Raw genomic sequence first — 25164 nt, 5'->3', positions numbered from 1 at the left:
AGCTTATGTCTACCTCTCCAATGGATTCTGTTATATTGTCCCGCTCACACTGCTGTAGGATAGTTTTGCTTGAGTGTCTGTATTGCATCTACTGTGGACATGTGGCTCCTCAGATCTGTGGTTCCTACAGTCTCTGACATAACTAATAATTTGCTGGTGATATAAATTCCAAAGTGCCTAAAGCAATATGAAGGCTGTGTTGACATGCAGTAGTAGTATGTTACTCTGACTGCAAGGATGTATGCTGCATGCCTGAGAATGGCAGCAGTTTGAGCAAAGAGCAGGAAGGTGTAAGGGCTCCCAGTGTTGTGGGGTTTGTAGAGTGTTATAAGACTGTGCATGACAAGGGAGTCAAACTCATGGATAGTTTCATCCATGTGCAGACCAATTCTTGCACTAAACGAGCCCCAGAACCACACCTGGGGTTCACCTCAGAGGAAACTAGTTCAGTGTTAAAGCAAAGCTGGGAATGGACCATGCATATAGCATAGGAGATACAGAACCAAAGCCTGGGATGCAGTAGGGAAGCTAAGCCATTTTGTGTGTGAATGCACGCAAAGGTATTGGGGCAGATGGTATTTCTTCCTCACAGGGTTAGATGAGCACACTGGGTACCAATGGTAGTGAAGTCTACACAACAGTAGAGCTCTCACCTCTCCTGGTGTTCACTTTGCAATAGAAACAATGATTTCCATCATTCTCCTGCCCTAAGACTATGGAGGGGCCTAGATTGTGATAACTGTCATTGTTTTTTTGTTCCTCTGTTTGTTTAAGAAGAGGTCATCTGTAGCACCCAAGATACCCTGAAGAATGACAGCAACCAAAGTAAATGCTTCAAAATGAATGAAAGAAATTACAGTTGTTCCTGCTGTCTCAGGTGAGTTAAGAATAGAGCATATGTTTGTCGCTGTTCTCAAGATCTTCATCTCATCTTGATATTTCTTCAGAAATTTGTTTATCTTAGCCATCCCAAAAGAAGGACATATTCTGAAGGTGGGACTGGAAATCTAGCCACCCTCTTTTGGAGGCTAAAGTAGAGTTTTTAAATTGGAGACAAGCTCATCTTGTGTTATTCTCCAAATAACACTTTTAGGATCTCGTTGATGCTTTGACTTCTCCTGAGCAGACACTAGGAGGGATTCATGAGGGAACAATGAAAATGGTATAGTCACTTTGAACTAGGTGGGATGGAGGCTGAAATCTGCTTAATCACTGTAGCAACATTATAGATGACATTACACCATAGAAACTTGCTTTTGCTGAGGCTGCAGTACGAAGGAAGTTGAATAATTTGTCTTGCTTCCACCAGAGGTCAGACATCGTCAGAATCAGAATATGAGGACTAAAGTCTGAAAGCTTTCAGTTGCTTTATATGGTGAGGAAGTGAATTATCTGCTATGTCAAAAGAAGAAAAAAAAACTAAGAACCATGTTTCAGATCTGCAAAATGCCAATTAACCCTACTGAATTACTGCTTATGTCTTGTATAGAGTTGGGCATGAGAGAGCTGAAGCCACCCAATACATGTTTGGAATAAACAAATATTAAAATATACAAAAATAAACTAGAAGAGAAGAAAAATACGTCATTGCACAGAATCTTGCTGGGATCCTATCCTGTGCTGCAGGCTGTGAAAAAGAATTGAGCTGAGGCTGCTTCATTTCTTGCACCTATGGTACAGGCAGAGTGTTACGCAGGTATGACCACAATAGATACTGCTATTAAAGTATAACCTCATCTCCTGTTTAAGTGGGTGTATATGTAACAAGAAAAGACAGAAGAATAACATGTAGATTTATGATTTTTATAAAAAGCCAAAGCAACAGGAATAAAGATACTTACTTCACCGTCTACCTTCATATAAACTGTGGGGACCACTTTGACAAAATACTGAAACATCATGGACGCTACAAGCAAAGACACAGAGATATGATTAATAACTGTGATAAATGGTGAAGAGCTGGAAAGTTTATCTTACAAATTAGTTAGGCACAAACTGATTTTGTTCAGGAATATATTTTTGTGCAATAGCTACTGGAGGCTTTCAATGACAGTAAAATTACTGCCTGACATTAGTTTTTCCTTTTTCCAAGGTGAATATGGTTCCTGTTCCAACTAAAACTGAAACAACCAGCATTTTCACAGAATCACAGAATGGTTAAGTTGGAAGGGACCTCTAGAAGTCATCTGGTCCAACCCCCCTGCTCAAGCAGGGCCACCTAGAGTAACTGTTCAGGACTACATCCAGATGGCTTCTGAAGATCTCCAAGGAGGGAGACTCCACAACCTCTCTGGGCAAAACCTGTGCCAGGGCTCCACCACCCGCAGAGCACAGTAGTCCTTCCTGATGTTTAGATGGAACCTCTGCGTTCCAGTTTGTGCCTACTGCCTCTTGTCCTGGCACTGGGCACCGCTGAAAATAGCATAGTTCTGTCTTCATTTTTTCTTCCCTTCAGGTATTGATACACATTGATAAGATCCCCCCTGAACATTCTCTTCTCCAGGCTGAACAGTCCCAAACTTTGGCCTAGGTGAAAAACTTTTTTTAAACCACTTATCATACTATAGTTTTTACCAGTACAACTTCTTTTTGAAAATTCTTACTCTACGACATGAAAATCTTTATATTTAACAGCATCGTCCTACAAAAACATACTCAACTCTAAATAAGCAACCTATATCAATTTCAATTAACACTTAATCTCCTGATGACAAACATCAAGTTTCTACAGGATAAAGAGGAACATCTGGATCAGTGAATAGAAAATAGAAGTAGAATTCCTTCTGGTACCTCAGACCAGCCAGATCCTTCAGTTCTCTTAAAAAAAATGGAAGGTAGCGATCACTTTGAAAATCAGTTTTCTCAGAAATTCCCTAGAGAATATTACTCATCCATTTCTACAGAAGTAATTCTCACATATAATATCCTTAGCTGGCATGCAATAAACATAAATTTGACCTGCAATTTACTTCGCCCACTTCTTTTCTGGAAACACCTTCAGTCTTAGTAATTCCTCAAGAATTTGCCAGCTGTTTAGCTGATGCCCAGCATGGAAAGCTTTAACCTACAGAGAATTTTACCAACCAGATACAGGTTCCCTCTCATAGTTTGTTACTCCACAGAAAAATAACAGCATCATGGCATCCTTTCATTTTTCTGTATTTTATTTTAAGCACTACTCTTTGATTTGGGTACAACAATTAGAATAGTAAAATAGTTGGTGAAAAATTTTAAAGAACAGATTCAGGTAGGATAACAATCCTACTACCATCTTGAACCAAACAACTTCTCTCTCCAAGCCTTATTACGTAACATAACCTCAAGTGCCTACAAAGACAAAGTTTGCAGACTCCAGTGGATCTAAATAATGTGACTAATCTCTGGAGTGGTATATAAAGTAGGTTTGTATGAATAAACCAAGATTACAGTTTGAGCAGCAGTGGCTTAAGGAGAGAATTGTCAGAGCTATCCATCAAAGATCAGCAATAGCTAATCTTCAGCTGTTACAGTTGGGTGGATCAAGGTCAGACATACCACAGCTCTCCATCAACCATCCATTAGGCTTTTTTTCTCTCCTGTGGCTTCTAGCTATATATTACTGCACACAGTAGCCAGGCAGGGCTCTCCCTCATCTACACATATTGTAGGCGTTTAATAATAATGTGCTGTACCTTCTGTTGTATCTCCATAAACACTGAAAAGAGACATCTTTTGGAAAGGTCACAAAATCAAAACAAAACATGTAGGCCAGTTTGTTCTGGCTGAGTGGAAGCATCTGTTTCAGAAAGAGCACAAGGCGGAGGGCTCTGAGTTTTATGCAGTGCTGTCAGGGTTCTTGTTAAAGACTAGGAACTTTGCTCCTCTTCTCATCTAACTCATTAATACAGACACTTAAGAAGATTTCTCTTGGTTGGCTCTTACCTTGCTGTGCAGTGACATCTGTCCCATCCAGAGGATTCACGATGCCTGGATAATCCCTTCCAAATGAGAGATGTTTGATGTAGTGCGTCATATTGATCTGAAATAGAAATGCTAATAACTCAAACAACTGCACAGCATCCTAGTGGCACGGCAATGGGCCTAAAGTTAATTATTTGTATATTTTTCTGATTGTTGCTCTGGCAGGTCCTCCCTTACTCTGTACTTCCTAACAGTGAACTCCAAAGCACTTGCTCTTCCTTTTTATTTATGGGAGATTCCAAGATATGGATTCTCCTTTTCCTGTTTGAAATCCCCAGATCTTGGTGCCCTTTCCTCCCATCTGTGGAGCAAGCTCTCCCACCCCCACCCAGCTTTCCACCACTCTTTCAGCTGGTCAGTCATATAGGTAGGGGCATCGTCTGCCTTCCTCCCAGTACAAGGTAAACTCCAACAGATCCAGCAGTAGTTGTGAAAACGTCAATTCTAAAAAGCTGGGAAGCACAAATTAAAGATCAAGACAGCCTTAGGAAGACAGAAGCAGGCTTGCCAGGCAACAAATGACATTCCACAACACACTTTAGGGCCCTGTGTGAAAGCAGGTTCCAGATCATGCACATATTGGTAAAACCTAAAGACAGCTGGGATCAATATGCTAAGATCTCAATGTGGCAATGGCAGGGAAATCCAGAAGGAAAACAGACTGAGAGAATTGGGACACTACCTGGAGAACACTTACATTATCAAGTCCGAAGCTCTGGAGGTCATGTACTGTAATAGAAAAATAGTTTAACACTATAGTTCAGACTACGATATCAAGCATATCTATTTACCTTATTTTAGCTATAAGGGAGCTCCCCTTATTCCCATCACTGTTTAAAATGGCAAGAAAATAAGATGGGTTTCACTCTGGTTTGCAGTAGGATACGTGACAGATGTCACAAATGTCAAAAATGTAAACGAATGTCAAAAGCAAATTTCAAGGGTCAAGCAAGGAAAATTTCACTGTTATTTCAATCACGATCTGACAGCCATTTTAGTTCTTGCTTCACTTCTCTAACTACTGTAAAACATAGAAATATGACATCTAAACTAACAGCTGAGGAGATCATGTGCCTTAATATTGCATCAAAGTGCCCTGAATAAATCACCAGCATCTTAGTAACTCTTAGCAAACTGCCTATGAGCCTTGTTGCCGCTGCCTAGAGAACGCAGAGGGAAAGGAAAAGTCTTTGCAAGGACAGCCTTTCAGCCTGCCCTCTCTCTGACATTTTGCATACAGCAATACAATGACACTGGCAGCACTATACTTCCAGAAGAGACCTGACAAAGATACGGGCCATGGAAGGCAATGTTAAATGGAATTCATATATTTTTGTTGGCTACTTAAGTGGCTTTATATAATGCCAGAAGCATCAATCTCAGGACGAAAATATAACTTACAACTAGATTTCAGTAACACTCCTACCAGGTTTATCCAAAGTTGCACAATTATCCTAAAGTAACCCGAGGCTGTGGCACATTTTAACAGGTAAATTCATGTGCTCAGGAAGCCATACTTCACCTTTCACCTACACAAAGAAAAACATACTTCAAAAAATCATGCGCTATTATTTTATGTGTTGATGGGGTCAGATCGCTGATTGCTGCATTATTAATGGAGATTAGAAATGCTGTTCTCTTAAAGGATTTTGCAATGCCATCCAGCATAAGGAAGGCTGCAAAGCTAAAGAACTGATTGAAACTAGCCTCTCCTTTAAAACATTTGCTTAACATGAGTATGCTGTGAACTATTTTTTTTCTTAATAACATCTTTCAATAAAGTAATAGAAGCTTTTCTTGTATTTATATAAAAACCTTACTAAAACAAAGATATACAAATATGCAAATCAGAGAATGTATAGTTAGAAAAGGAAACACTCTGCCTGAACTATAGTCTTCCTTCTCCTAAAACTTCCATCTAGGGAGAGCCCCTTGCATTTCACAGTGAAAATGTTTGATGCTTAGGAATGAAGGCTGCAGCCACTGGAATTAAGGCAATGGTTTTGCATTACAAAGAGCTCAAGGCAGCACTGGCATCAGATACTCCTGTTGCTGTCTGACAAGTATGCAGACCTATCACTGCCACCAGCATTATTGTTTGTGTGTCTATGCTGGCAGCTGGATCAAAGACCTCATTTGGATTAAACAACAATGAAAAAAATCTACCACAAATTTGGGAATACATATCAAATAGTGGGTAAAGAAGGGAAGAAAAGAGGTGGCCTCAGTATTACACTACATTTTTTCTTAATAATTACTAGCAATACCATGTAATGTTGCAGTATTACGCAACTAAGTCAAGAGTTAAGTGGGTTAGCTGTCAGTTGAGCATCAAGTCTTGCTGCCTTTTGTACAGACAGCAGCAGACTAACTTTCAGTTAATAACAAAATTCTACAGAGAAAAGTTACGGCTGTGATGGATCTGCATTTAAACTGGACCTAAAGCCAAAGGAATAAAACAGTCTTTGCTCCTCATTTTTCTGTTGATGGCTCATTCCCCTCCCACCCTCCTCATGGTCACAAACCACATCCGAGAACATAACTAACCAAAACATAAATATCGCTTGATGCAAGGCTATTCTTTCAGCCAGATCAACTTTAAAACAAGGCTAAGCACAAGGCTGCACAAACCCTTGTGACGGGCACAAGCCACCTGCATGGGGAGGGACAGGAACTTTCCTCCTGACAGCTGTGCTGGTATGATTATGGTGTTTATCAGTTTTAATGCTTGGGCAGTCACATTTGTTAGTACTTGAAGTGGGAGCTGAGTACTAGTAAGGCTGACAAACCTTACAGTGATAGCAGAGTACCAGAGAAATTCAAGAGAAGAATTTGAGGAAGACTAGTCATTGACTAACCTGTTAAACTAGCTTTACATCGTGCATGACACTAAGTTTAATGGTTACAACAATTCAAAATAAAGTTTCCCAAAAGTGCTCTGATGTAATGCTTTCCACAGGTAAAATGCTGATTATTAGCTTTTATAAAACCTCTTCAACAAATGATTTACAACTGCAAAAATGCATGATTCATACATTCAGTTTCCAAAATAGTCTTCCACCAAGCTACAAGTTTATCTTTGATCACTAAGGATACTAGGCACATATGTATACAGTCTAGGTCAGAGAAAAATATTAAGCTAATCACAGCTTGCATAACATAAAACAGCAGCCTATTTAGTGTGCTTAGAGAAGAAACAGTACAAGGCAACAGAACAGATCTTAAGAGACTGTCAGGTAGGACCAGGAATTGTTATTTTTCAAGAAATATAAGCACATTCTCTTCTTTCTGTAGCTGCAGCTAAATGCTTAGCTAGACAAAATAAACCTGTAAAAGATCTCAGGTTTGTCGAGAAGTCTCTCAGTCTCTCCTTTTTATATAACCTCATTTTTTTCACTGTGTTAGTAACAGTTTTAAGTCTGCTGTCTATCTTAAGAATTCTCTCCATCTTGCATTTCTGACCTGATCAGCCACAAAGACTCAGACTCTAACTCAGTCCTGTAAAACAGGGTTAAAAGCACTTACTGCCACTTAATAAATCCATTAAAATTGCAAGAAGCCCAAGACACAGCTACCCAAACATGCTGTTCCAAAATGAACTAGGTCACCAATTTTCACACTGGTGATGAATTTTCTGGAGTAAAAAAAGCTCTTACAGGAGCACAATGGCAGGAACATGACGATGCATTGTGAAGAGGGCATTGAGGCAGGGAGCAACGCAGAAAATGTTGCAGTCTGGGGAGGGAGAGAGGAGAGTCGGGATCCTGAACCCTCTACCAGATGTTACTGAGTGGATACATCACATTTCAATCTGTTACTGCCAGGATTTTCTCACCCTTACAAAAAATACAATGACTTACAAAATCTTGGAAAACCTTCTACAGAGTATTCGGAGATGAGCAGAGTTGGTGCATGAATTCCCAGGAGAAATTCTCTAGCCTGCTGTACAAATGAGCTTAAACAATATAATTATCCCATCTTACTTCAAAAGGCAGAAGTCCCTCCAACTTGTCACTATGTCCCCCTCAACTACATTATCTGTGTAAAACAACTAGTAATCTACCAACATGTCATCTCCAACACTGACATATCAAATTTGTTTAAGACAAAGATTCTCAACCTTTTCCATCTGACCTCATTTACCACAGAAGAATGACCTGGGATGGCTCTCCTTCTAGCTTTCAGGAAATCTTCTCAAATCCCAGCCTAGATCAACAGCTCTTCCCAAAGGAGATTTATGGGCACAGCAAATAATAGAAATTAGGTTAGTACTGTAGTAAACAGTATTGAAAATAAAGGATACAGCAACACTTACTCTCAACAGCGTGCACTGCAAAAATGAGCAGAGTAGGAGAGAAAAGAGAAATATTCAGATCCTTACAATGAAAAGCAGAGACTCAGATACAGCAGCATTTAAAACTTGTACCAAAAAGGGGAAGAAAAATAGCTTTAGTGGTGTGCTTTCTAGGCCATGTAAGAAGACTCTCTAGCTAGCCAAAGGACTCATATATGGACTAGCAATCATTTAAAGAGTAATGGAGAAACAAAAATGCAGGAATTAATCACTAAAAGGAAAATTACAGTGGGATGTCCATATATGTTAAAGTAAGTCCTGAAGTAGCATGCCAGGTAACACTCCTAGTTATATTTAGATTCCTTCACAGTCTTTCAGTTTCTTAGGGCAAAGGAAAAGTCATTTTAGCAGCAATCAAATCTATCCAGAGGTGTAGTCAAAGTTTACATTCACAACATGTTACCATTCAAAACTAGGTAAGTTTTTTCTTAATCAGACCTGTGCTTCTTTCATCATACCTGGTGCACAGATAAGGTGGCAAGCCACAAGATTATTTTTGTTCAATCTGTTGCAAGATCCCAACAAAGGTGAATACCTGGAAGGATGCGGGGACAGAGGAAACGTATGCTTGGACTGCATATCTCAAAACATACTAATTGGTGTTAAGTAATCTCCTTTTTTGTTGTTGTTTCAGAAGACTGTTCACAAGTACATTCACATTGTATGTGGCTAATCAATAACTTTCACAGATTTATACGTGCATAAAGATGGGCCTCTGAATACTTCACACAGCAACTCCCATCCCATTCTGCCAAATGCTGTGCTCCTGGTGGTGCTTCTGTGACAGCATCGTTTTTGGTATGGAGGAAGTATGGAGGGTATGGAGAGCATCCAGACGGCTGCTTGGCAAATGTTAGGCATTCCCAACAAGTAATACAGCTTGAGCTCTGAGGGACTATAGGCCAGTGGCAAACGGAAACATCACTTTTTGTGGCAAATTCAACTTGATTTAATTGTAAACAGCTTTGTCTATCTACACAGGAATGGGTGAGACATTGAGTCTTTCAGCACCAATACAATCAAAGCCTGAAAAGAGTTTACCAGTGTACAAGGAAAAGTCCTTAGCAATGCTGAGAATGAAATAATAACCTCACCCTCCAGTGTTCAGACCGAGGATGAAAATTATTAATTTCCTGGCAGACACTACTTTGGGACATTTGGAACAACAGAATGAGTTCACACAAACACCTCTATGGTAGGAATACCGCACAGGTGATCAACCAGAGGATTTCAATTTCCTCCATGATGAAATTGGGACTTTGACTGATGGGAGGTTTTGATTTCCATCTTTTTTTTCCAAGAATGCTGATAAGCATAGAAGAGCTCAGATGAGGTATTTGTGTCTGTTGAAGTCTTGTGCAGTAGTAACAGCCCCACACCTAGCAGGGTTCTGGGACAGGAGAATAGGAGAAGGGTGCAGTCTCTGCAGCCAAAAGAATTAGTGTGACGGGCTTTTGGTAGCCAATGAGAATATACCAAGGGGCCTAAACAATGATAACCAGTCTCCAGTCAAAGACACTGTCCTTCTTGCAATTCAGCATTCAAACCATTAGAAACTATGAAATATAAGATCACAGAATCATCTAGGTTGGAAGAGACCTCCAAGATCATCTAGTCCAGCCTCTGACCTAACACTAACAAGTCCTCCACTAAACCCCTAAACCATAGATGGCGCATTAGGTCTCATCCACAGTGTCCAATGATGCTTTCAAGTAGTTTCTGGATGTCAAATGAATCTATTAGAGAAGGGAATAAGCCTACCCTTAAGTACATGGACAGAACATTAATGAAGGTTTACAACTGAACAGTGAATTTGTGCTCTTAGGGAACTAATCTTCACAGACTCCTAGTAAAAGCGTGGTGACTCCAAATAGGCTCTTTTCAAAAACTCTTAAAAAAGAGTTTTCCTATCTTTTGGAAAGAGGGAGATTTTCATTCTTTCTTTCTTTCACAGTCACCACCACAAATGAGGAAAACAAGTGGTAATCACAAAAAAAAAATTGCCTTCAGAGATACCTTCTTTCCTCCAGTTGACCAGGTAAGGTGCAAGAAAAGCACAAAATTTGGATCCTATTCATAACTGCTTCACTCACAGAAACTGTCACAGTCACTGAAAATCTGTCTTTAGGACAGAAAATGTCCTAAATGTGATCGTCAATGTCAACTTTTTTTTTTTTTAGTCAACCAAAGGAATCAAATTATATATTTTAAGAAAAGGTCTCTCAATAAAGCATGATGGGTGATGTCTTCCCTAGAAAACAGTGATGATCACACCTCTGCAACAGAATGGTCCAAAGACAATCTAAAGGTTAAATGAAAAGCCTCAGCTTCCCCTTGATTGGAAGAAATATGGCAAGAAAGAAGGAAGTGATACAAGGTTCATCTCTCTCCTGAGGCAACTATCACTAAGGACATTCTCCTATGCTGGAAACTCACTGCAAAGCTCTACAGCTGAAGGAGGAGATGGCTGCTACTGTACAGACATGGACAGCAGTGACAGCAGCTCTTGAACCACAAACCTCAGGAGGTTAAAAAGTTACGTCATTAAATTTAATTGTTTAATCATTCCTTTTTTTTTCTGAGATAAAAAACATTCTTTTGAGGAAAGAAGGTGTGAGCTGCTGCAAAGAAAACATCTACAATACCCAGGATCACAAAGACACAGTTGATGCTGGAAGCTGTTCTTACAAAGACACAACTGAAAAGAGAACTTCCCAAAATCTGAAGCATCCCATGCAAACTGGACATAAAAATTTCAGTTTAGGATTCAAAACCTGTGAAGCAGACAACGGTGAAGCAGACCTAATTTCAGCTAGTACCAAAAATGAACAAGTGGGAAGAGAAGACTGCAAATATCACTAATGTTTGACTTTGGTTTTCCCTTGACACAGGAGAGCCAGGACTACTAGTTTCAGCGCCAAGAAGTCTGCTCGGAAGCGCCCCAGTCCTCCTCACAACTTCCTTCAGTCCCCCTCCTAACAACCTCGGATGTCTCAGTGCAACTGGACCACAGCTGCTGAAGGAGTAAGGCAAGACCATTAGGAGCCAGTATGACATTCAGGAGGGGGGTCTTCTCTGACACCGAAGATGGAGCATCATGGAGCAGCTTTAAAGCAACCAGTTTTCAATGCTTCCAATAATTTGGGCCAAAAATCAGTGTCACTGCTTGCTTCATAAGCAAATTCCTGAAGTTTCAGCTCAGCTTCTCTGAGAACACAGCATCTGAAGGAAAGATAGACAGAGCACCCATCCAAGAAATACAAGCAGTATACTTATAGAATAGCTAAAAGGTAATTAACTGTTATAGATGGCACAATGGCATTAAGATTATATTTGTGAATTCTACTAGAAAGAAAAATTTCTATGACCTGAGATGAACAGCAGCACATACTAAAGCATTTAATAGTGAAGAAAACTAAGATAAAACATGAACACAAGTCTATGTTGCAAAAACAGTCCAGCAATGAAGTAGCCTCCAATGGTCAGCTGAAAAGAACATAGCATCTCCTTGCTTATGAACCTGCCAGGGGGGAAAGAATAGTAGAAGCCTACCTTTTATAGATACAACAGCAGTTAAAAGTTATTTATGTCTGCGTTTTCCAACCAGGTATACTGGAAACGTGAATGTGGATGGCTAAAAAATTAGTTAATGCAGCAGAGCCTGACATTTTGTTTATCTCAGGACAGAAACACACTCTCAATTTCTAAATTGCATTATATTTCATGGCCTGTGACTCTGAGAAACCAAAATGAATACAAAGTTGTATTTAATGATTGTGCAGAATGACTTTCATCTATAACATCAAAAGAACACGAGAAAAAAGGTTACATACAACTACAGAAAAGCATCCATGCAAACAACAGTAAGTGAAGTGAAATAATCTCACCTGGATTTAACATTCATGCAAGCAGAAACAGAGCAAAACAAAAAGGACAAAATAACTTTTTTCTTCGAAGTGGACAAACTTTTTTTTTTTTAAATACAGTTTTTGTTTTTCAGCATTTTCAGTGTTTAGTTCCTTCAGTCACACGAATATTGCATAAAGACAGAGAGGAGAAGTGTTAAAACAAGTAAAGTGTTGAACACTTTACTAAAAAGACTATCAGGAGACCATCAGAGGTCCTTTGGGCGTAAATATTAACAGAGTATAAAAATAGTTAAGACAAATTCTGGGGTATGCATGCTTCTCAGAGCTTGAGATGTCAGGGTCTTGATCTTTATGAAAAACCCTTTGGACATTTAGAATGTTAAACACAAGTGAAATATGGTTTGACTATTTCAGCAGGTGTCACCTTATGACAAGACAATACACTTGCATCTCCTAACGCATGAGATTCATAGGCCACCTGTTTCAAAACTTTCACTGCCACTATTCAGTACAAATGTTTGCATTCAAACACAAATACATACCTTACTGTTAGACGCTAATTCAAAATAGCCAAATGTGGTTGCAAATATAAACCTCGTATTCAGTAAACTCTTAAGAAGGTCCGTTAAGAGGCTTACTCACTTATACAATATTTAAAAATGAAAAAATAATTTGAGAGCTATTGTTGATAATTTGATTTTAGTGGCTACTCATTAGCATTCTCCTGATTAGGAAAGTAACTGAATTTAGGCTGACAATGTAACAAACTTCAAAGTAACTTCAACCTTTTTACCTAGTCAAAACAGGACCTCTGATTTTCTGTCTTAATGTAAGGATTTCTGCCCAGACAAGGACAAAGAACTGAGGTTCAGGGATGTGAGACATGGGATGAACTCCTCCATGTAAGGCTGCCCCCTGTTTTTTACCTATATTCCTCTTACATTCAGCTGGTGCTATCAAACCTTGTCTACAGCTATTGGACTCTAAAAAGTATTGCCTACTTTAAAAAGTGTGCAAATGATTTCTGGGGACAAAATATAAGAATTTGAGAACAAAAATATAAGTAAGGAGAGAGAACCGTATGGGAAAAGAAGCCCAAACAAGAAATGAAACATCCCTGAAAAAATAAGACTTCTGCACCACGTTTATCCTAGGACAACTACTAAAACAAAACAAAAGATCAAAGATTGAACTACACACAATTAAAGTTAACATAACTAATCAGAACTCAAATTGCACCTTATTCTGTACTGGTTCTGTTTTGTGCATGTGTCAGCCCTATGTATCCTCTTACTATTTATTCTACTTCCTGAGAAAAGCAATTTCAACTCACTTCTACCCAGGAGAGAAGATACAGTTCTGAAGATGTTAACAGCAAGCACATGACATACATTCAGAAGCTGAGATCAGAATTATATTTATGGTGAGATTTACACAGTACTTCTGAATAGGACCCTTCACTTTGTTAAGAAGTTGCTGTGGTGGTTTTACTGTGCTAGGCAGCTGAACTCCACCACAACTGCTCTCTGATTCTCCCTCCTTAGAAGAGGAGGGGAAGAAGTAAAGGGAAAAACAGCTCATGGGTTGAGATAAGGATTATTTAATTAAAGGGAAAAATAATTGTTAAGGAAATATTATTAATTAAACAATTTAACTAAAGGGAAAAAAAAGGGAAATGGGGAAAGGGAGGGGAAAAGGGAAAAAACAAAACAAGTAAAGGCTATGTGGAAGTGCAGAGGAAAGAAATTCTCTCTACTTCCCACAAATGAGCAATGTTTGACCACGTACTTGAAGCAGGGCCTCAACGCACGTAGCCAGTGTTCGGGAGGAGGACAGACGTTTTCACAACTAGAGCCCACCCCTCCTCTCTTCTTCCTTTTTCTACCTTTTATTGCTGAGTGTGTATGGAATATCCCTTTGGTTGGTTTAGGTCAGCTGCCCTGGTGATGTCCCTTTCTCACATTTTTTTGCCCACCCCGTAGGACGGTTAGAGAGAGTCCTGATGCTGTGCCAGCACTGCTCAGCAGCAGACACAACACTGGTGTGATACCACTGCTGTTCTAGCTACAAGTGCAGAGCACAGCACTGTGTGGGCTGCTGCAGGGAAAGTTAACATCCCAGCCAGACCCAGGACAGTTGCCTGTGCAGAGTCATTATCTGGAGATGTATTAAGCAACGATAACCCTCAGGATAATGGGAGAATGTCAGTGCAACAAACTGAAAAGCTGGTCTGCTAGCTTCAGTACTTGAATAACAGCAACAAATAAAATTATGGACTTGGGTCTAACCATCAGCTGTACAGCCACTCTGACATGAGGCAAGGAGAGTGGTGTGACGGAACAACTTTCTATAATGGGTTGCCCAAGGATGTGGTGGAGTCACCACCCCTGGGGGTGTTTAAGGAAAAGGCTGGATGTGGTGCTTAGGAACATGATTTATTGGGTGACACTAGTGGTAGGGGGGTGGTTGGACCAGATGATCTTGGAGGTCTCTTCCAACATTAGTGATTCTATGAACGTTCCATACTATTGACATTCTTGTTCACCTCCCTATTTTCTACTGACTCAAAACAGTAGGGAATAGAAGATGGTAGCAAAAATACTGTCATTGCAGTTTTGTATCTAATAGGTCTAATAAAATCATAACTTTTATTGGATTCTTCATAACAACAGTTAAGAATGTTCAGACTTCTCTTAGACATTCAACTTCATCCTGCATATTAAGTGCATTATTAGACTAAACATTAATGCAGACTTTATTAAATGGATCAAAAATCACATGAATATAGGTGCTTAGAGCAGAATTATGATCCAAAGGAAATATTTCCAGGGAGCTCACAGAGCTCTGTCATCTGACCAATACTACTCAAGTTCTTTATCTGTAATTAAAGGAAAAAAACTCCTTCTTCCTGTAAATTCAAAAAAAAAAAAGACTATGAAGAAAGGTTATAGTGAGGGCGAAAACATTCCCAGCTTCATGTACGAAAGAACAGGCTCTTAGCTGTCCATTTCTCTTGGTGGTGATGGAAAACTCATTGATGGTTGGTTGGTTCCACAAAAATATTGCCCAGGAACAGGTGGAAAAAAGGGTAATCAGATGTTATGAATTACTAGGAAAGCAAGAAATAACAAAAGAAAGAAAGTCATCATACTGTTGCCTACATCATGCTTAGCCTGGACCTTAACACTGGGTGCAGTCTGGTACCTCCAGCCACAGCTGAACTGCAAACGTTCAGAGCAAACCAGCAAGGAAGCTCAGAAGTTGAATGGCTTCCAGAAAGGACCACCTGAGTAAGCTGTGACTCTTCAGTGGGGAAAAGACCTGAACTGTAGGTTGGAACAAATAAGGTCTACAACATCTAAGAGGCAGGTTGAGAGCAAGCAGGGACTGCTCACTCTCTCTTCCAATAGAGGAACAAAAGCTATCACATAAAGCTGGCGGGTACCACACAGCAAGTAAATGAGAGGTGTTTTTTCTTATAGCAGAACATACCTGCTGAACACCTTGCAAAAAGGAGGGTGTTGTAAATTCAAGAAGTTTACATAGGTTGGTAGCGAGAAGGGAAAAGTACCTGAAAGAGAGCCACTGAGGGCTCTCAATAGACCGTAACATATGCAGGAGATTCTAAGAGCTGCACACTGCTGCCTGTTGAGAAAGTTATTAGAGGCCTTTTTTTCCCTCATTATTTAATATAACAGAATTGCCAGAAAGCAGGTTTGTCTGCCCATCATCTCTCCTCTCACTGTTTTTCCTTGCCCTCCAAAACACCAATATTCCTAACTGTGCCTCCAAAAGGTTTGCAGTAACACAGTCCTTTCTGCTTCTTCCTGTATTCTCCCACTGTATTCCTTAATTTTTAAATTCAGTTGTGCAAGACTTCTGGGGCACGTGCAATTAGAGAGCTAACCTGACCCTTACCACCACTTGCATTCATGCCTATTACCGAGGATAGATGCAATGCAGTGCTACTTCTCATTAACTTAGGTATGTGCTGTGAAGTTGTAAATACTGGCTGTGGTAAGGTTGCTGTTGTTATGCTAGTTTAAGTACATAAAGCAAGTTCTGCAAGAAGTGATGTATTTTATTAGAATAACTAATATTGGGAAAAAAAAACAGTCGTTATTAAGGATATTAAACTGTTACTATTATGGATTGCAACTCAAAGCTATTGTAAGACAATGGTCAGATACACTTGGAAGCTAAAGGTCACAATAAGTAGAAAAAGAAAATACTTTACCGTGTACATGGGACTGTTGGAAACTTTTTCCTGGTGCAAAGTGAAAATTTCCAGCTACCTGCAGGGGATAGTCATCTTTCATTAACAGGTCTGAATCTATATAAATAAAGCAGCTATACATGTGCTTGCTTAATTCTTTATTTTTAAACTAGATATACACCATGCAAGCCATTTTTATAGATGACAATACCACCAGGTACTGTCCTAGAAGAGAGATTTCCCCTGTTTCTCACAGGCACAGTCATACTGAAAGCCATAATTACATACTAATGTAGATAATAACTGTTTCATGCAGATTATTTTAATGGACATAAAAATTGGAAGAAGGAGGAATTAATTCCTTTGGGAGGGAACTGACTGTTGCTCCAAGAGATATAATAAGGTACCACAGAAACGGAGTTGAGAAAGTAACTGTGAGGGAGAGTGAAGAGGATGGAAAAACAAAGAAACAACTAAATACAATAAACTATACACCATGAAAATAAGCTGCATGTGAAAAAAAAAGCACTAACCAGTTTGTTAAAACTTCATCCTGGAATTTGTAAGGGACACAGATATTAGGTGCCAATCTTGACTGGCACTTACAAGCAGTCATACATTCCCCTGGAAGCTCCAAATGTCCCAATCTCACATGATACATTACATCTTTGATGTCTGTCTTTGTCTCTTGCTTATATTAACAGCAAACCTGATGAGGATGGAGCGTATAGCAATGGTACTCAGGAACTTCCCTAGTGACACCCACCTCCGAATCCTAGGTATCTCTAGCATTCCCATTTGAATCCTTCCACCTCATCACATTCTGTGATAAAGGGCCTTAAACTGTTTAGTACCCAAGATGGTGCCCAAATCACAATGCCTAGCTTTGTGAGAAAAATGTTTGAGTAAACATTCAGACATACAGAATGTGGTCTACAGTGGAAAAAACAAACAAACAAAAAATAAAACAACAAAAAAACCACCAGAGACTTTGATATAAAAAAACAGTTCGTGACTGACCTTCAGAATGTGCTTGGGTACATAATCTGCACATCCAAGCATTTTGGTTTGGATTCCCTCCAAATGAGAGGGTAGTTACGTAGTTATTTGGTATATCTCATACTTAATTTTCATACACCAGTTGCAGAAAACACCTCTGAAAATTTTCAGCTTTCACAGTCAACTCTAATTTCTTGCTTCTACTAAAGAAGGTAACATTTTCCAAAGAAGATAAAATTTTACTCTATTCAGCACCTCTGCTGGCAAGTCGATGGTTACTGTAATCTCCAGCATCTGCAGGTGGTCTCTCCTTTAAGACTAGAAGGGCCAGTTTGGAATATCTAACCTTGAAGAAGCTGCCTCTCCTCCAGAAACCTCAGCAGGAAAACTTGCTAGCAAGATGGCAGGAAAAGCTAAGCTTCTCTAGGTCTACGTGCTTCCTACAGCCCACACAATGAAACAGAGAATTATCCCCTTCACACTGCTTTTCCTGACTCTCCTCTTGAACTCCTTTACAGCTGCAAGTACTTTGTTGCACCCCAGGTTTATTATATTACCGTACTGTGAACACAAGCTGGAAAAGGAGAGGAACACCCAGGCTCTGCCTTCTCACAGTCATCACCATCAGCCTGCAGGTTTACAGTAAAACTTGTCTCTCACCTTGTTGACCTCCAGGAAACCATACACTTGGCAGCCCTCGTTCTTTTGTTCTTGCATTTTCTGGCTAAACCCTTCTCTCTTGCATTGCTCTATGGTATCTGGGTTCTTGAAGGCCCAGCCTCGCCGCCTGTAGGCTTCTCTGACATCGTCACAAGTATTACAACATCTGCAAAAGCACAAGTACCACTTAAAATCTTCATTACTATGAAGAGATGTTTCTGCTCACTACTCAAATACTTGCTGGGCATTTCTTCCCCAAACAAATAAAGCAAAAACCAAGGACTGGACCTTGAAAGTTGGCCTAATACTCCTGAAGGAGTTCAAGCTTTTTGATTTATTTTTATTTATTTATTTATTGATTGATGCAAGGACACAAGCTGTTTTAATATAGCTCTCGGGTCTGAAAAGGCCTTTGCCCATTTAGACAGCCATGTCACTCCTTGGAAGCAAATTTCCTACAAAAATGCCATCGGTGTCCTGCAGTTCTGAATAGTTTGGCATTTCCCCGAGTGAACAAAGCATCTGCCTGGTTCTACTCCTCTTTTCTTCTGTTTTTAGGCCAGGACTGTCAAAATTGCACGAAAGGTTAACGGCTAACTTTGTTCAATACTTTTCTACCTCTGGATAACATTTTTGTCACCAAAAAAAACCAACAAAAAACCACAACACCTTTCAGTATCGGTTCCATGTTTTGCTGGACAGAAGTTGAAGGCTGGAACCGTGAAACCCTCAAGATAGAAGTATCTCTTGGGAATGGTGCAACTTGATAGATGGGACAAGCAAGCTATGAGGTAAACAATAATACTGAGGGGTCCTCCAAAACTCATGGACCAAACATGGATCCATTCTCACAGGAATTTGCAGGTAGGAGGAATGAGGAAAACCAAATGACATCTGCTACACCTGTTGTTTGTGTCAGCAGTGAATGTCTAGTCTTTGCTCCCATAAGGATGCAAAGCCTGCAGAAGCGAGAAGGCAGGGACATAACCAGATTTTATTCCAAGGCAACTCACGTAATGGTGAGCAGTTCTGCATCGACCTTGAACACAGATGTAGACAAACCAGACAGCATAACTGCCCATCCTTAAATGCTATATGTGTAGCTTCAAAAGACATAACAAAAGCACAATAGTTCTCTTAATTCGATGAACATGTGCCCAGAAGGATTTAATTGCACAGACATTTTGAAAAGAAACATGCATGCAACATAAAAATATTCTCTCAAGTGCTAAGAAGGTATGGAAAAATCTATTACCGAATGTCCTCGGACTCTGCCCCGTAACAGCTCTCACAACGATCAGCATCCAAAGAATTTGGATCAAACACCTTTTCTTCTTCTTTTCCGAGCTCTAAAACAAAATAGGAGCCCAAATGATAAAGCACATCTAGAAACGGTATCTTGTATTCCCTTCTTTTCTACACACGAATACAATGATTGTGTCCAAAGCTGGACATCTACATCAGCCTTCTGAAACGGTATGTGCAGAGCCTGTTCAGTTACAAGACAAGACCCAATAGCAGAGTGGTGTTTGTCCTCTCAGGAACACCTTCCATAGAAAGAACTGGCTATCTGTAAGCTTTGCTGGGGCACTGACCAGTACATTACTTGCATAAAAGCTTTGTTAAAACATTGTTTAAGCAGACGCAGTCAGTAAATTGGGACTGATGCAGGACCTGTTATACAAGCAAAATCTTAAGCAACAGTCAAGGCAATGGTCCATAATGCGTAATCCTATCAAGACATGTAGGGAACATGCTTACACAAGGCTCAGAAGGGTCAGACATCTGTGTGCTAAGAAAGGGAGAGCACAGTGTCCTCGCTGATGATGTGTGACTGCTATATGAAAGGTAGGCCAGAAACCACATAAGCAATGGCCTGCAGAGTATCATTCTGTGCCTTTCCACAGTTTATATGCACACATCTATTGGAAGAATTGTGTTAGTGATAAACCAGCCCATGTTTCTTTCTGAAACAAGACCAGAGTGGGAGCCTCCTGACTGGAACACTGATACTTCAAGACAACAACGCCGATAATGCACACACTCCCTAGAAATCTCCGGCAAATTTCTACCTTCTTCACCTTAACAGTTCTGTCAGTATCTGTGCCAAGGGTGTGCTGAATGGACGAACACAGTATATCTTGGGCGTGAACTCACAGAGTTTTACGTTTTGTGTAGAAGGCTGAAGAGGGACTTGTAACAGAGGAGAGAACTGATGGATAGCTGAAATTCACCAAAGGGCAGGGGATTCTTACAGAAAACCTGAACAGGACTTTTGTTTTGCCAAGAACCAAAAAAAATTTAAGAGTCTGTAAATTTGGGAATTAGGAATAACTAAAGCCAAGGATTTTTTTTTGTATAAAATATCACTAAAAAATCTCAAAAAATCTCATATCACTAAAAAATCTCAAAAATATGGAAAGCGGAAAGGTTCTTATAATTGAGAGCTCGCATTGAATCCGGGTGTTTCACCTCAAATCCTGAAGGATGGGACAGAGAAAATTCCTTGAGTCACAAAAGGCCCATTATCTAGGCACTGCTGCACTATCCTCTAATGAGCTTTGAAAAGATGGCTCCTTGGATAACTGATTCTAGGGAGGGCAATATGATACATAGTCAAACACTGCTGAGGGAAAAAAACTTAATCAGGACTTGTTTAATAAGAGAGAGAGAGAGGTGTAACAGGTAGATGGATGTGAATATTAAGTGTGTATTTCATATTAGTCACAGAAGAGTTTTTAATTACAAGTTAGAAAGTATGAAATGTGCATGAAATCAGTCATTAACCTTATTTACTTCTTTAATCAAATACCCCGTTGTTGTTAAGATCAAGGAAATAAAAGCTACTATGAAAGTACTTCATTTCTAAATCTAACAACATTTAAAGTAGTTGAAAGTGCACTTAAGAATTCAATTTTTAAAGACTGGTAAAGCTTTTAATTTTTTAATTACTCAAAAAAGATAGTGTCAGGAAGAATACAGCTTAGTAATTGTAACACTTTGTCAAAGCTATGATTTTTACTATTTCAACAAAAACACCTGTACAACGCATGGAGTCTTTCAAGATATACCAGTAACGGCTTTTTAAACGTTATCGAGTAGCTGCCCCTTCATTTGTCTCACAGACAAAATTCAGAAGTAATACACGCAGTTCAGACACTGTAAATAAACTAGAGCAAATAAAACTCTGCACGGAGGGTTTCTTGCTCTTAACATACACCTTAACTTGCATGCAGATATGATGGGAAATTGAAAAACTGTCCGCATTACAATGAAGGAATTGATAAGAAGAATCAATGAAGAATTAAATAATTTATTGTCATTCAATGTAAATGAATAAGATGACATCCAAGCACAAAATGCAATCTACTGTAGAAATTACTGAGCTTGGTAACTATTAACTATTTTAACATAACTATGATTAGGAAAAGCCTCCAAATACCACTACATAATATTTGGGTATATTTTACTAAATTTAAGATCAATATTGCTATAGTCACAATTTAAATAACTGACAATGTCAATGTTACCTATAGAAACTGGTAATCATAGAGTTTAATGAGGATAGGAGGGTTCTTTCTTCTGATCTGACTTGTAACACAGGCGATGAAACCGAACTAGTCCTGTACCTTCTCCAGCTTGCTGCATGCAATGCAGCTGATTTATTTTCAAGTGTCTCTTTCAGGTAAGATGAGTTGCTCCCTACAAGTCTCTCTTCTTCTCCATTGATTATATAAGAAGTCAGCGCAACCTGTTCATACAGAGTAATCCAGATGGAGACTGGCAATACATGTAATGCCGGAGGCCTACATGTGTTACGAGAATTAGATACGGAGAAGCTGTTTCTGTCTCCACACATTAAGTTTGTAATGCCACAACCTCTGAATACAGAAAGGCTGCCGAGTGACCCAATAGTGACAACATTATTGCCGCATGCCCACGACAACTGGAGAAATCCTCACACTTGGTAATTGTTCAGCTCTTGGCTTAGTTTAGCCCTTCAACTTTAAAAACAGCAGTTATATCTGAGTGATACAAATCAAAAAAATGCAGTTTATGCTGATATATAGAACTACACTAACTCACAGAAAAGGTAATAACGATCACATAACCATGAGGGTTGGAAGGGACCTCTGGAGATCACTGAGTCCAACCCCCCTGCTAAAAGCAGGTTAAGCGTAACAAGGTGTGAGTTTAGGCGTAAAGGTCTAGTCAATGGAGCTTTCCTTGGAAAAACGCTCTTCCCTCTAACCAGGTTGCCTCATTTATTAGCCCATTGTAATCTAAAGATATGACCAAACTCAAGTTTTGCCAGGACAGCTGTTTTATTCCTAGCAATAAATATCATTAGCTCAGGGGTTTTATTCCTGAAATGCATCCATGATTCCCTGTCGTAATTTCAGAGTGCCTAGACAAAGATTTACCTTTCAAAAGTAGAAAGTATAATAGGAGTTTGTCTGATCTTCCAGCTTAATAGATTTGGGTTCTATAAACTCTTCAAGAGTTTATGGTGTTTAAGCACCCTTCAGCTCTCACTTGTTCCCCTGTAAGTCAAAATGGGCACACAGCAATGGAAAGACTACTAGAGCATCCATGCAAGAAAGACAAAATGGCATATTACCATGTCTCTCAGCCTCTGGAGTCACACGATTGCCAGCTTTATCCAAACGTTGCTTAAACAGATTGTGCTCTACATCCAGCTGCTGTTCTCCTGCTACGTCCATCGCATCAATGCTCAAATCTGAAACCAGCAAGCAAGGAAAGTTGTCTACAAAAGCACGTTTCTCATGGCCTGCAGCAGTCTGAAGAAGCCTTCAACCAGTTAAAATACAGAACCTTTTAGCTGGGGAATAACAATAACTAGAACAAGATGCATGGTTGGAGCCAACCACCTTATAGAGAATATAATATACTGTGCCAGCATCCTAAATGACCCTTCCAAATACAGGGTTTAGTATACAAGAATGACTGTTTTCAACTGTCACAGAAAACTTTACTCTTAAAGGCAAAACACCAAACCCTTCCTCCTGAAAGTTCACAACCACTTGCACAAACAGCAGTCCAGAAGTTAAGCTCAAAGTCAGTTGAAAGCTGCCTTCCTACCACAAACAAAAATCACGGAAAAAAGATGTCCCTTATCAGGTGTGTTCCAAACAAGACTAAAGTTTTTCAACAAAAATGCTACCAAAATTGGAGCCCTAAGCGCACTCTGTATCAGTTTTTTCAGTACTGCTAAGCTCGCCAATAAAGTACAACACCATACAGAAATGTAAGTAAGTTTATGCCTCGTCTTCATTTATGGTCTAGAGGATAGTACAGCGTGACTGGAAGCACTGGTTTAAGCACTCAGTCGGCCTGGCTGAAATCGCTGCATAACTGCAAGGAGCCACAGATTCCTCCCTGTCCTCCGCATAAGCAGCAGCGCAGCACTCACGAGCACCAGGCACCCTGCGCGTGTCCAGCCCTCAGCAAGTACGAGCGTTATCCCCGAATTTCAGAAGTTTGACTCACAAGCACAAGGCATATGCGGAAAAGTAACATCTATGTTGATCTTCAGCTTATCTCCCCTTGACTTGTCAACGTATAATTCAGGATGAACCTAAAGAAAAAAAAAAAGAAAAGTTTTGTTTCACTTGGAAAAAAACCTGAAAGGCCTCTTTCCCTTGATTTCTCTGCCTCAGAGGCTGATTTTTAATGCATGGAACTTGAGACAGACCCGAGCTGGTGTCTGCCACACCTCCCACAGTACCTAAACTTCTGCCACTTGCAATAGCTTTAAAAAGCAGAATAATAATTTGGGGATCTTCAGATGTGTGGTTGGGAGGGGGAAGTTCTACAGGTGCTTATTTTTCTTTGCATCTCATGCTTGCAGGCAGGTAGAGACAGCAAAAGGAGATTTAGAAAACCTCTGCCGCAGCTTCACAGGGGACCCTGGCCAGCCCCCGCGCTCGGTCGCTCTCAGAGGACATCCCGCTCCCACGGCCAAGGCTGCCGGGTGCTGGGAAGCCGCCCACACCCGGCACACGAAGTCGATGCGTGGGCGACCAGAGGCCACCCGGGCCCCCGGGCCGCCCCCGGGCGCGGCAGCTTTGAGGAGAGGCGGGAGGAGAGGAGGCAGCCCGGGGCCCCGCCGCTACTCACCTCCTTGGTGAGGTAGTACTGCAGCTCCGAGAAGAACAGCAGCACCATGATGAGCCCACTGACAACCGTCACTGCCGGGGAGACGAGAACCGCCGTCAGCCCGCCCGGCTCGCCTCAGCCCGCCCGCCGCCACCCGGCCCGGCTCCCTCCCGCCGCCGGGGGGGGGGGGGAGCGGCGTCCCGCGGGCTCCCCGCGGCCAGGGCCGGGCCCGCCCGCCCTTATCCCGGCCGCTCACCAAGCGCGCCCCCGCACGTCTTGACCCGAAAGTCTTCCAGAGTCTTGGGGAAGGCATCGAACCTCTTCAGCCGCCACAGCGAGTCCATGGCGCCGCGCGGCCCGGAACCAAAGCCGCCTTCCGGGGCCGCGGCCGGGGCCCCGCCCCGCCTCCGCCGGCAGCTCCCCCGGCCCGGCCGTCCGGCCCCACGGCGCCTCCCGCACCCGCAGGGTTCCTCCTCCCCCGCCGCCAGCCCCGGCCCCGAGGACTGGGCCTTCGTTACCCTGCACGTCCCGCTCCCCCCTGCCCGCCTTTTGAAGGGCGTCTAGGCCAGTGACTGAAACGCGAGGGGCGCTCCCCGTAGCAGGCGCAGGTAACTGTCAGCCGTGCGACACAAGGGGAAGCTGCTGGGAAAGATTTGGGTTCGCTCAGACTGCCATCCCTCCCCTCCTGCCCCCTGAATAGTGACCGTGTCTTTTAAAGGTCTGCTCTCTGCTATTTCGAGAGCAAAGATGTTCCCTCACGCGGCCCGTAGCAGCAACAAAGCTGGAAGGCAGGCAGCGCAGGGAAGTCCCCCCACCTTCCCTTGCCCGTGTGCCCTCTCCAAAACTCCATTTTTGTAATAGCTCCATTTCCTTCTCTCTTCCCAGGAAATCATGCAATAGCTTACGTATATAAGTGAAAAGCTATTACAGTTTTTTCCTAAGCCACATTACTTACCTACCGCTTTTTTTTTTTTTCTACAGAAATA

At 41.0% G+C, this 25164-nt stretch overlaps 1 protein-coding gene across 4 annotated transcripts in view; it reads right to left on the bottom strand.

The window, feature by feature from the left end:
- ERGIC3 (ERGIC and golgi 3) overlaps positions 1-24595 on the bottom strand; it is a 29489-nt gene extending 4894 nt beyond the window's left edge. The window contains exons 1-11 of one of the 4 annotated variants that reach the window (XM_066978273.1): positions 24435-24595; positions 24200-24270; positions 23570-23657; positions 22680-22799; positions 19314-19407; positions 18059-18224; positions 16421-16478; positions 8276-8290; positions 4658-4689; positions 3922-4018; positions 1842-1906 (exon numbers count right to left, since the gene is read on the bottom strand). In XM_066978273.1, coding sequence (XP_066834374.1) covers positions 1842-1906; positions 3922-4018; positions 4658-4689; positions 8276-8290; positions 16421-16478; positions 18059-18224; positions 19314-19407; positions 22680-22799; positions 23570-23657; positions 24200-24270; positions 24435-24522 — 894 coding nt within the window. In that variant the 5' untranslated portion in view covers positions 24523-24595. The remainder of the gene's footprint in view (positions 1-1841; positions 1907-3921; positions 4019-4657; positions 4690-8275; positions 8291-16420; positions 16479-18058; positions 18225-19313; positions 19408-22679; positions 22800-23569; positions 23658-24199; positions 24271-24434) is intronic. The other 3 variants (XM_066978271.1, XM_066978272.1, XM_066978274.1) reach the window with 3 other exon arrangements.
- Positions 24596-25164: the final 569 nt, after the last annotated feature.

This window comes from Anser cygnoides, chromosome 16 (assembly GCF_040182565.1).
Source record: "Anser cygnoides isolate HZ-2024a breed goose chromosome 16, Taihu_goose_T2T_genome, whole genome shotgun sequence".
Classification (NCBI taxonomy): Eukaryota; Metazoa; Chordata; class Aves; order Anseriformes; family Anatidae; genus Anser; species Anser cygnoides.
The sequence above is the reverse complement of the archived record's forward strand: the minus strand, read 5'-3'. Positions and strand labels throughout refer to the sequence as shown.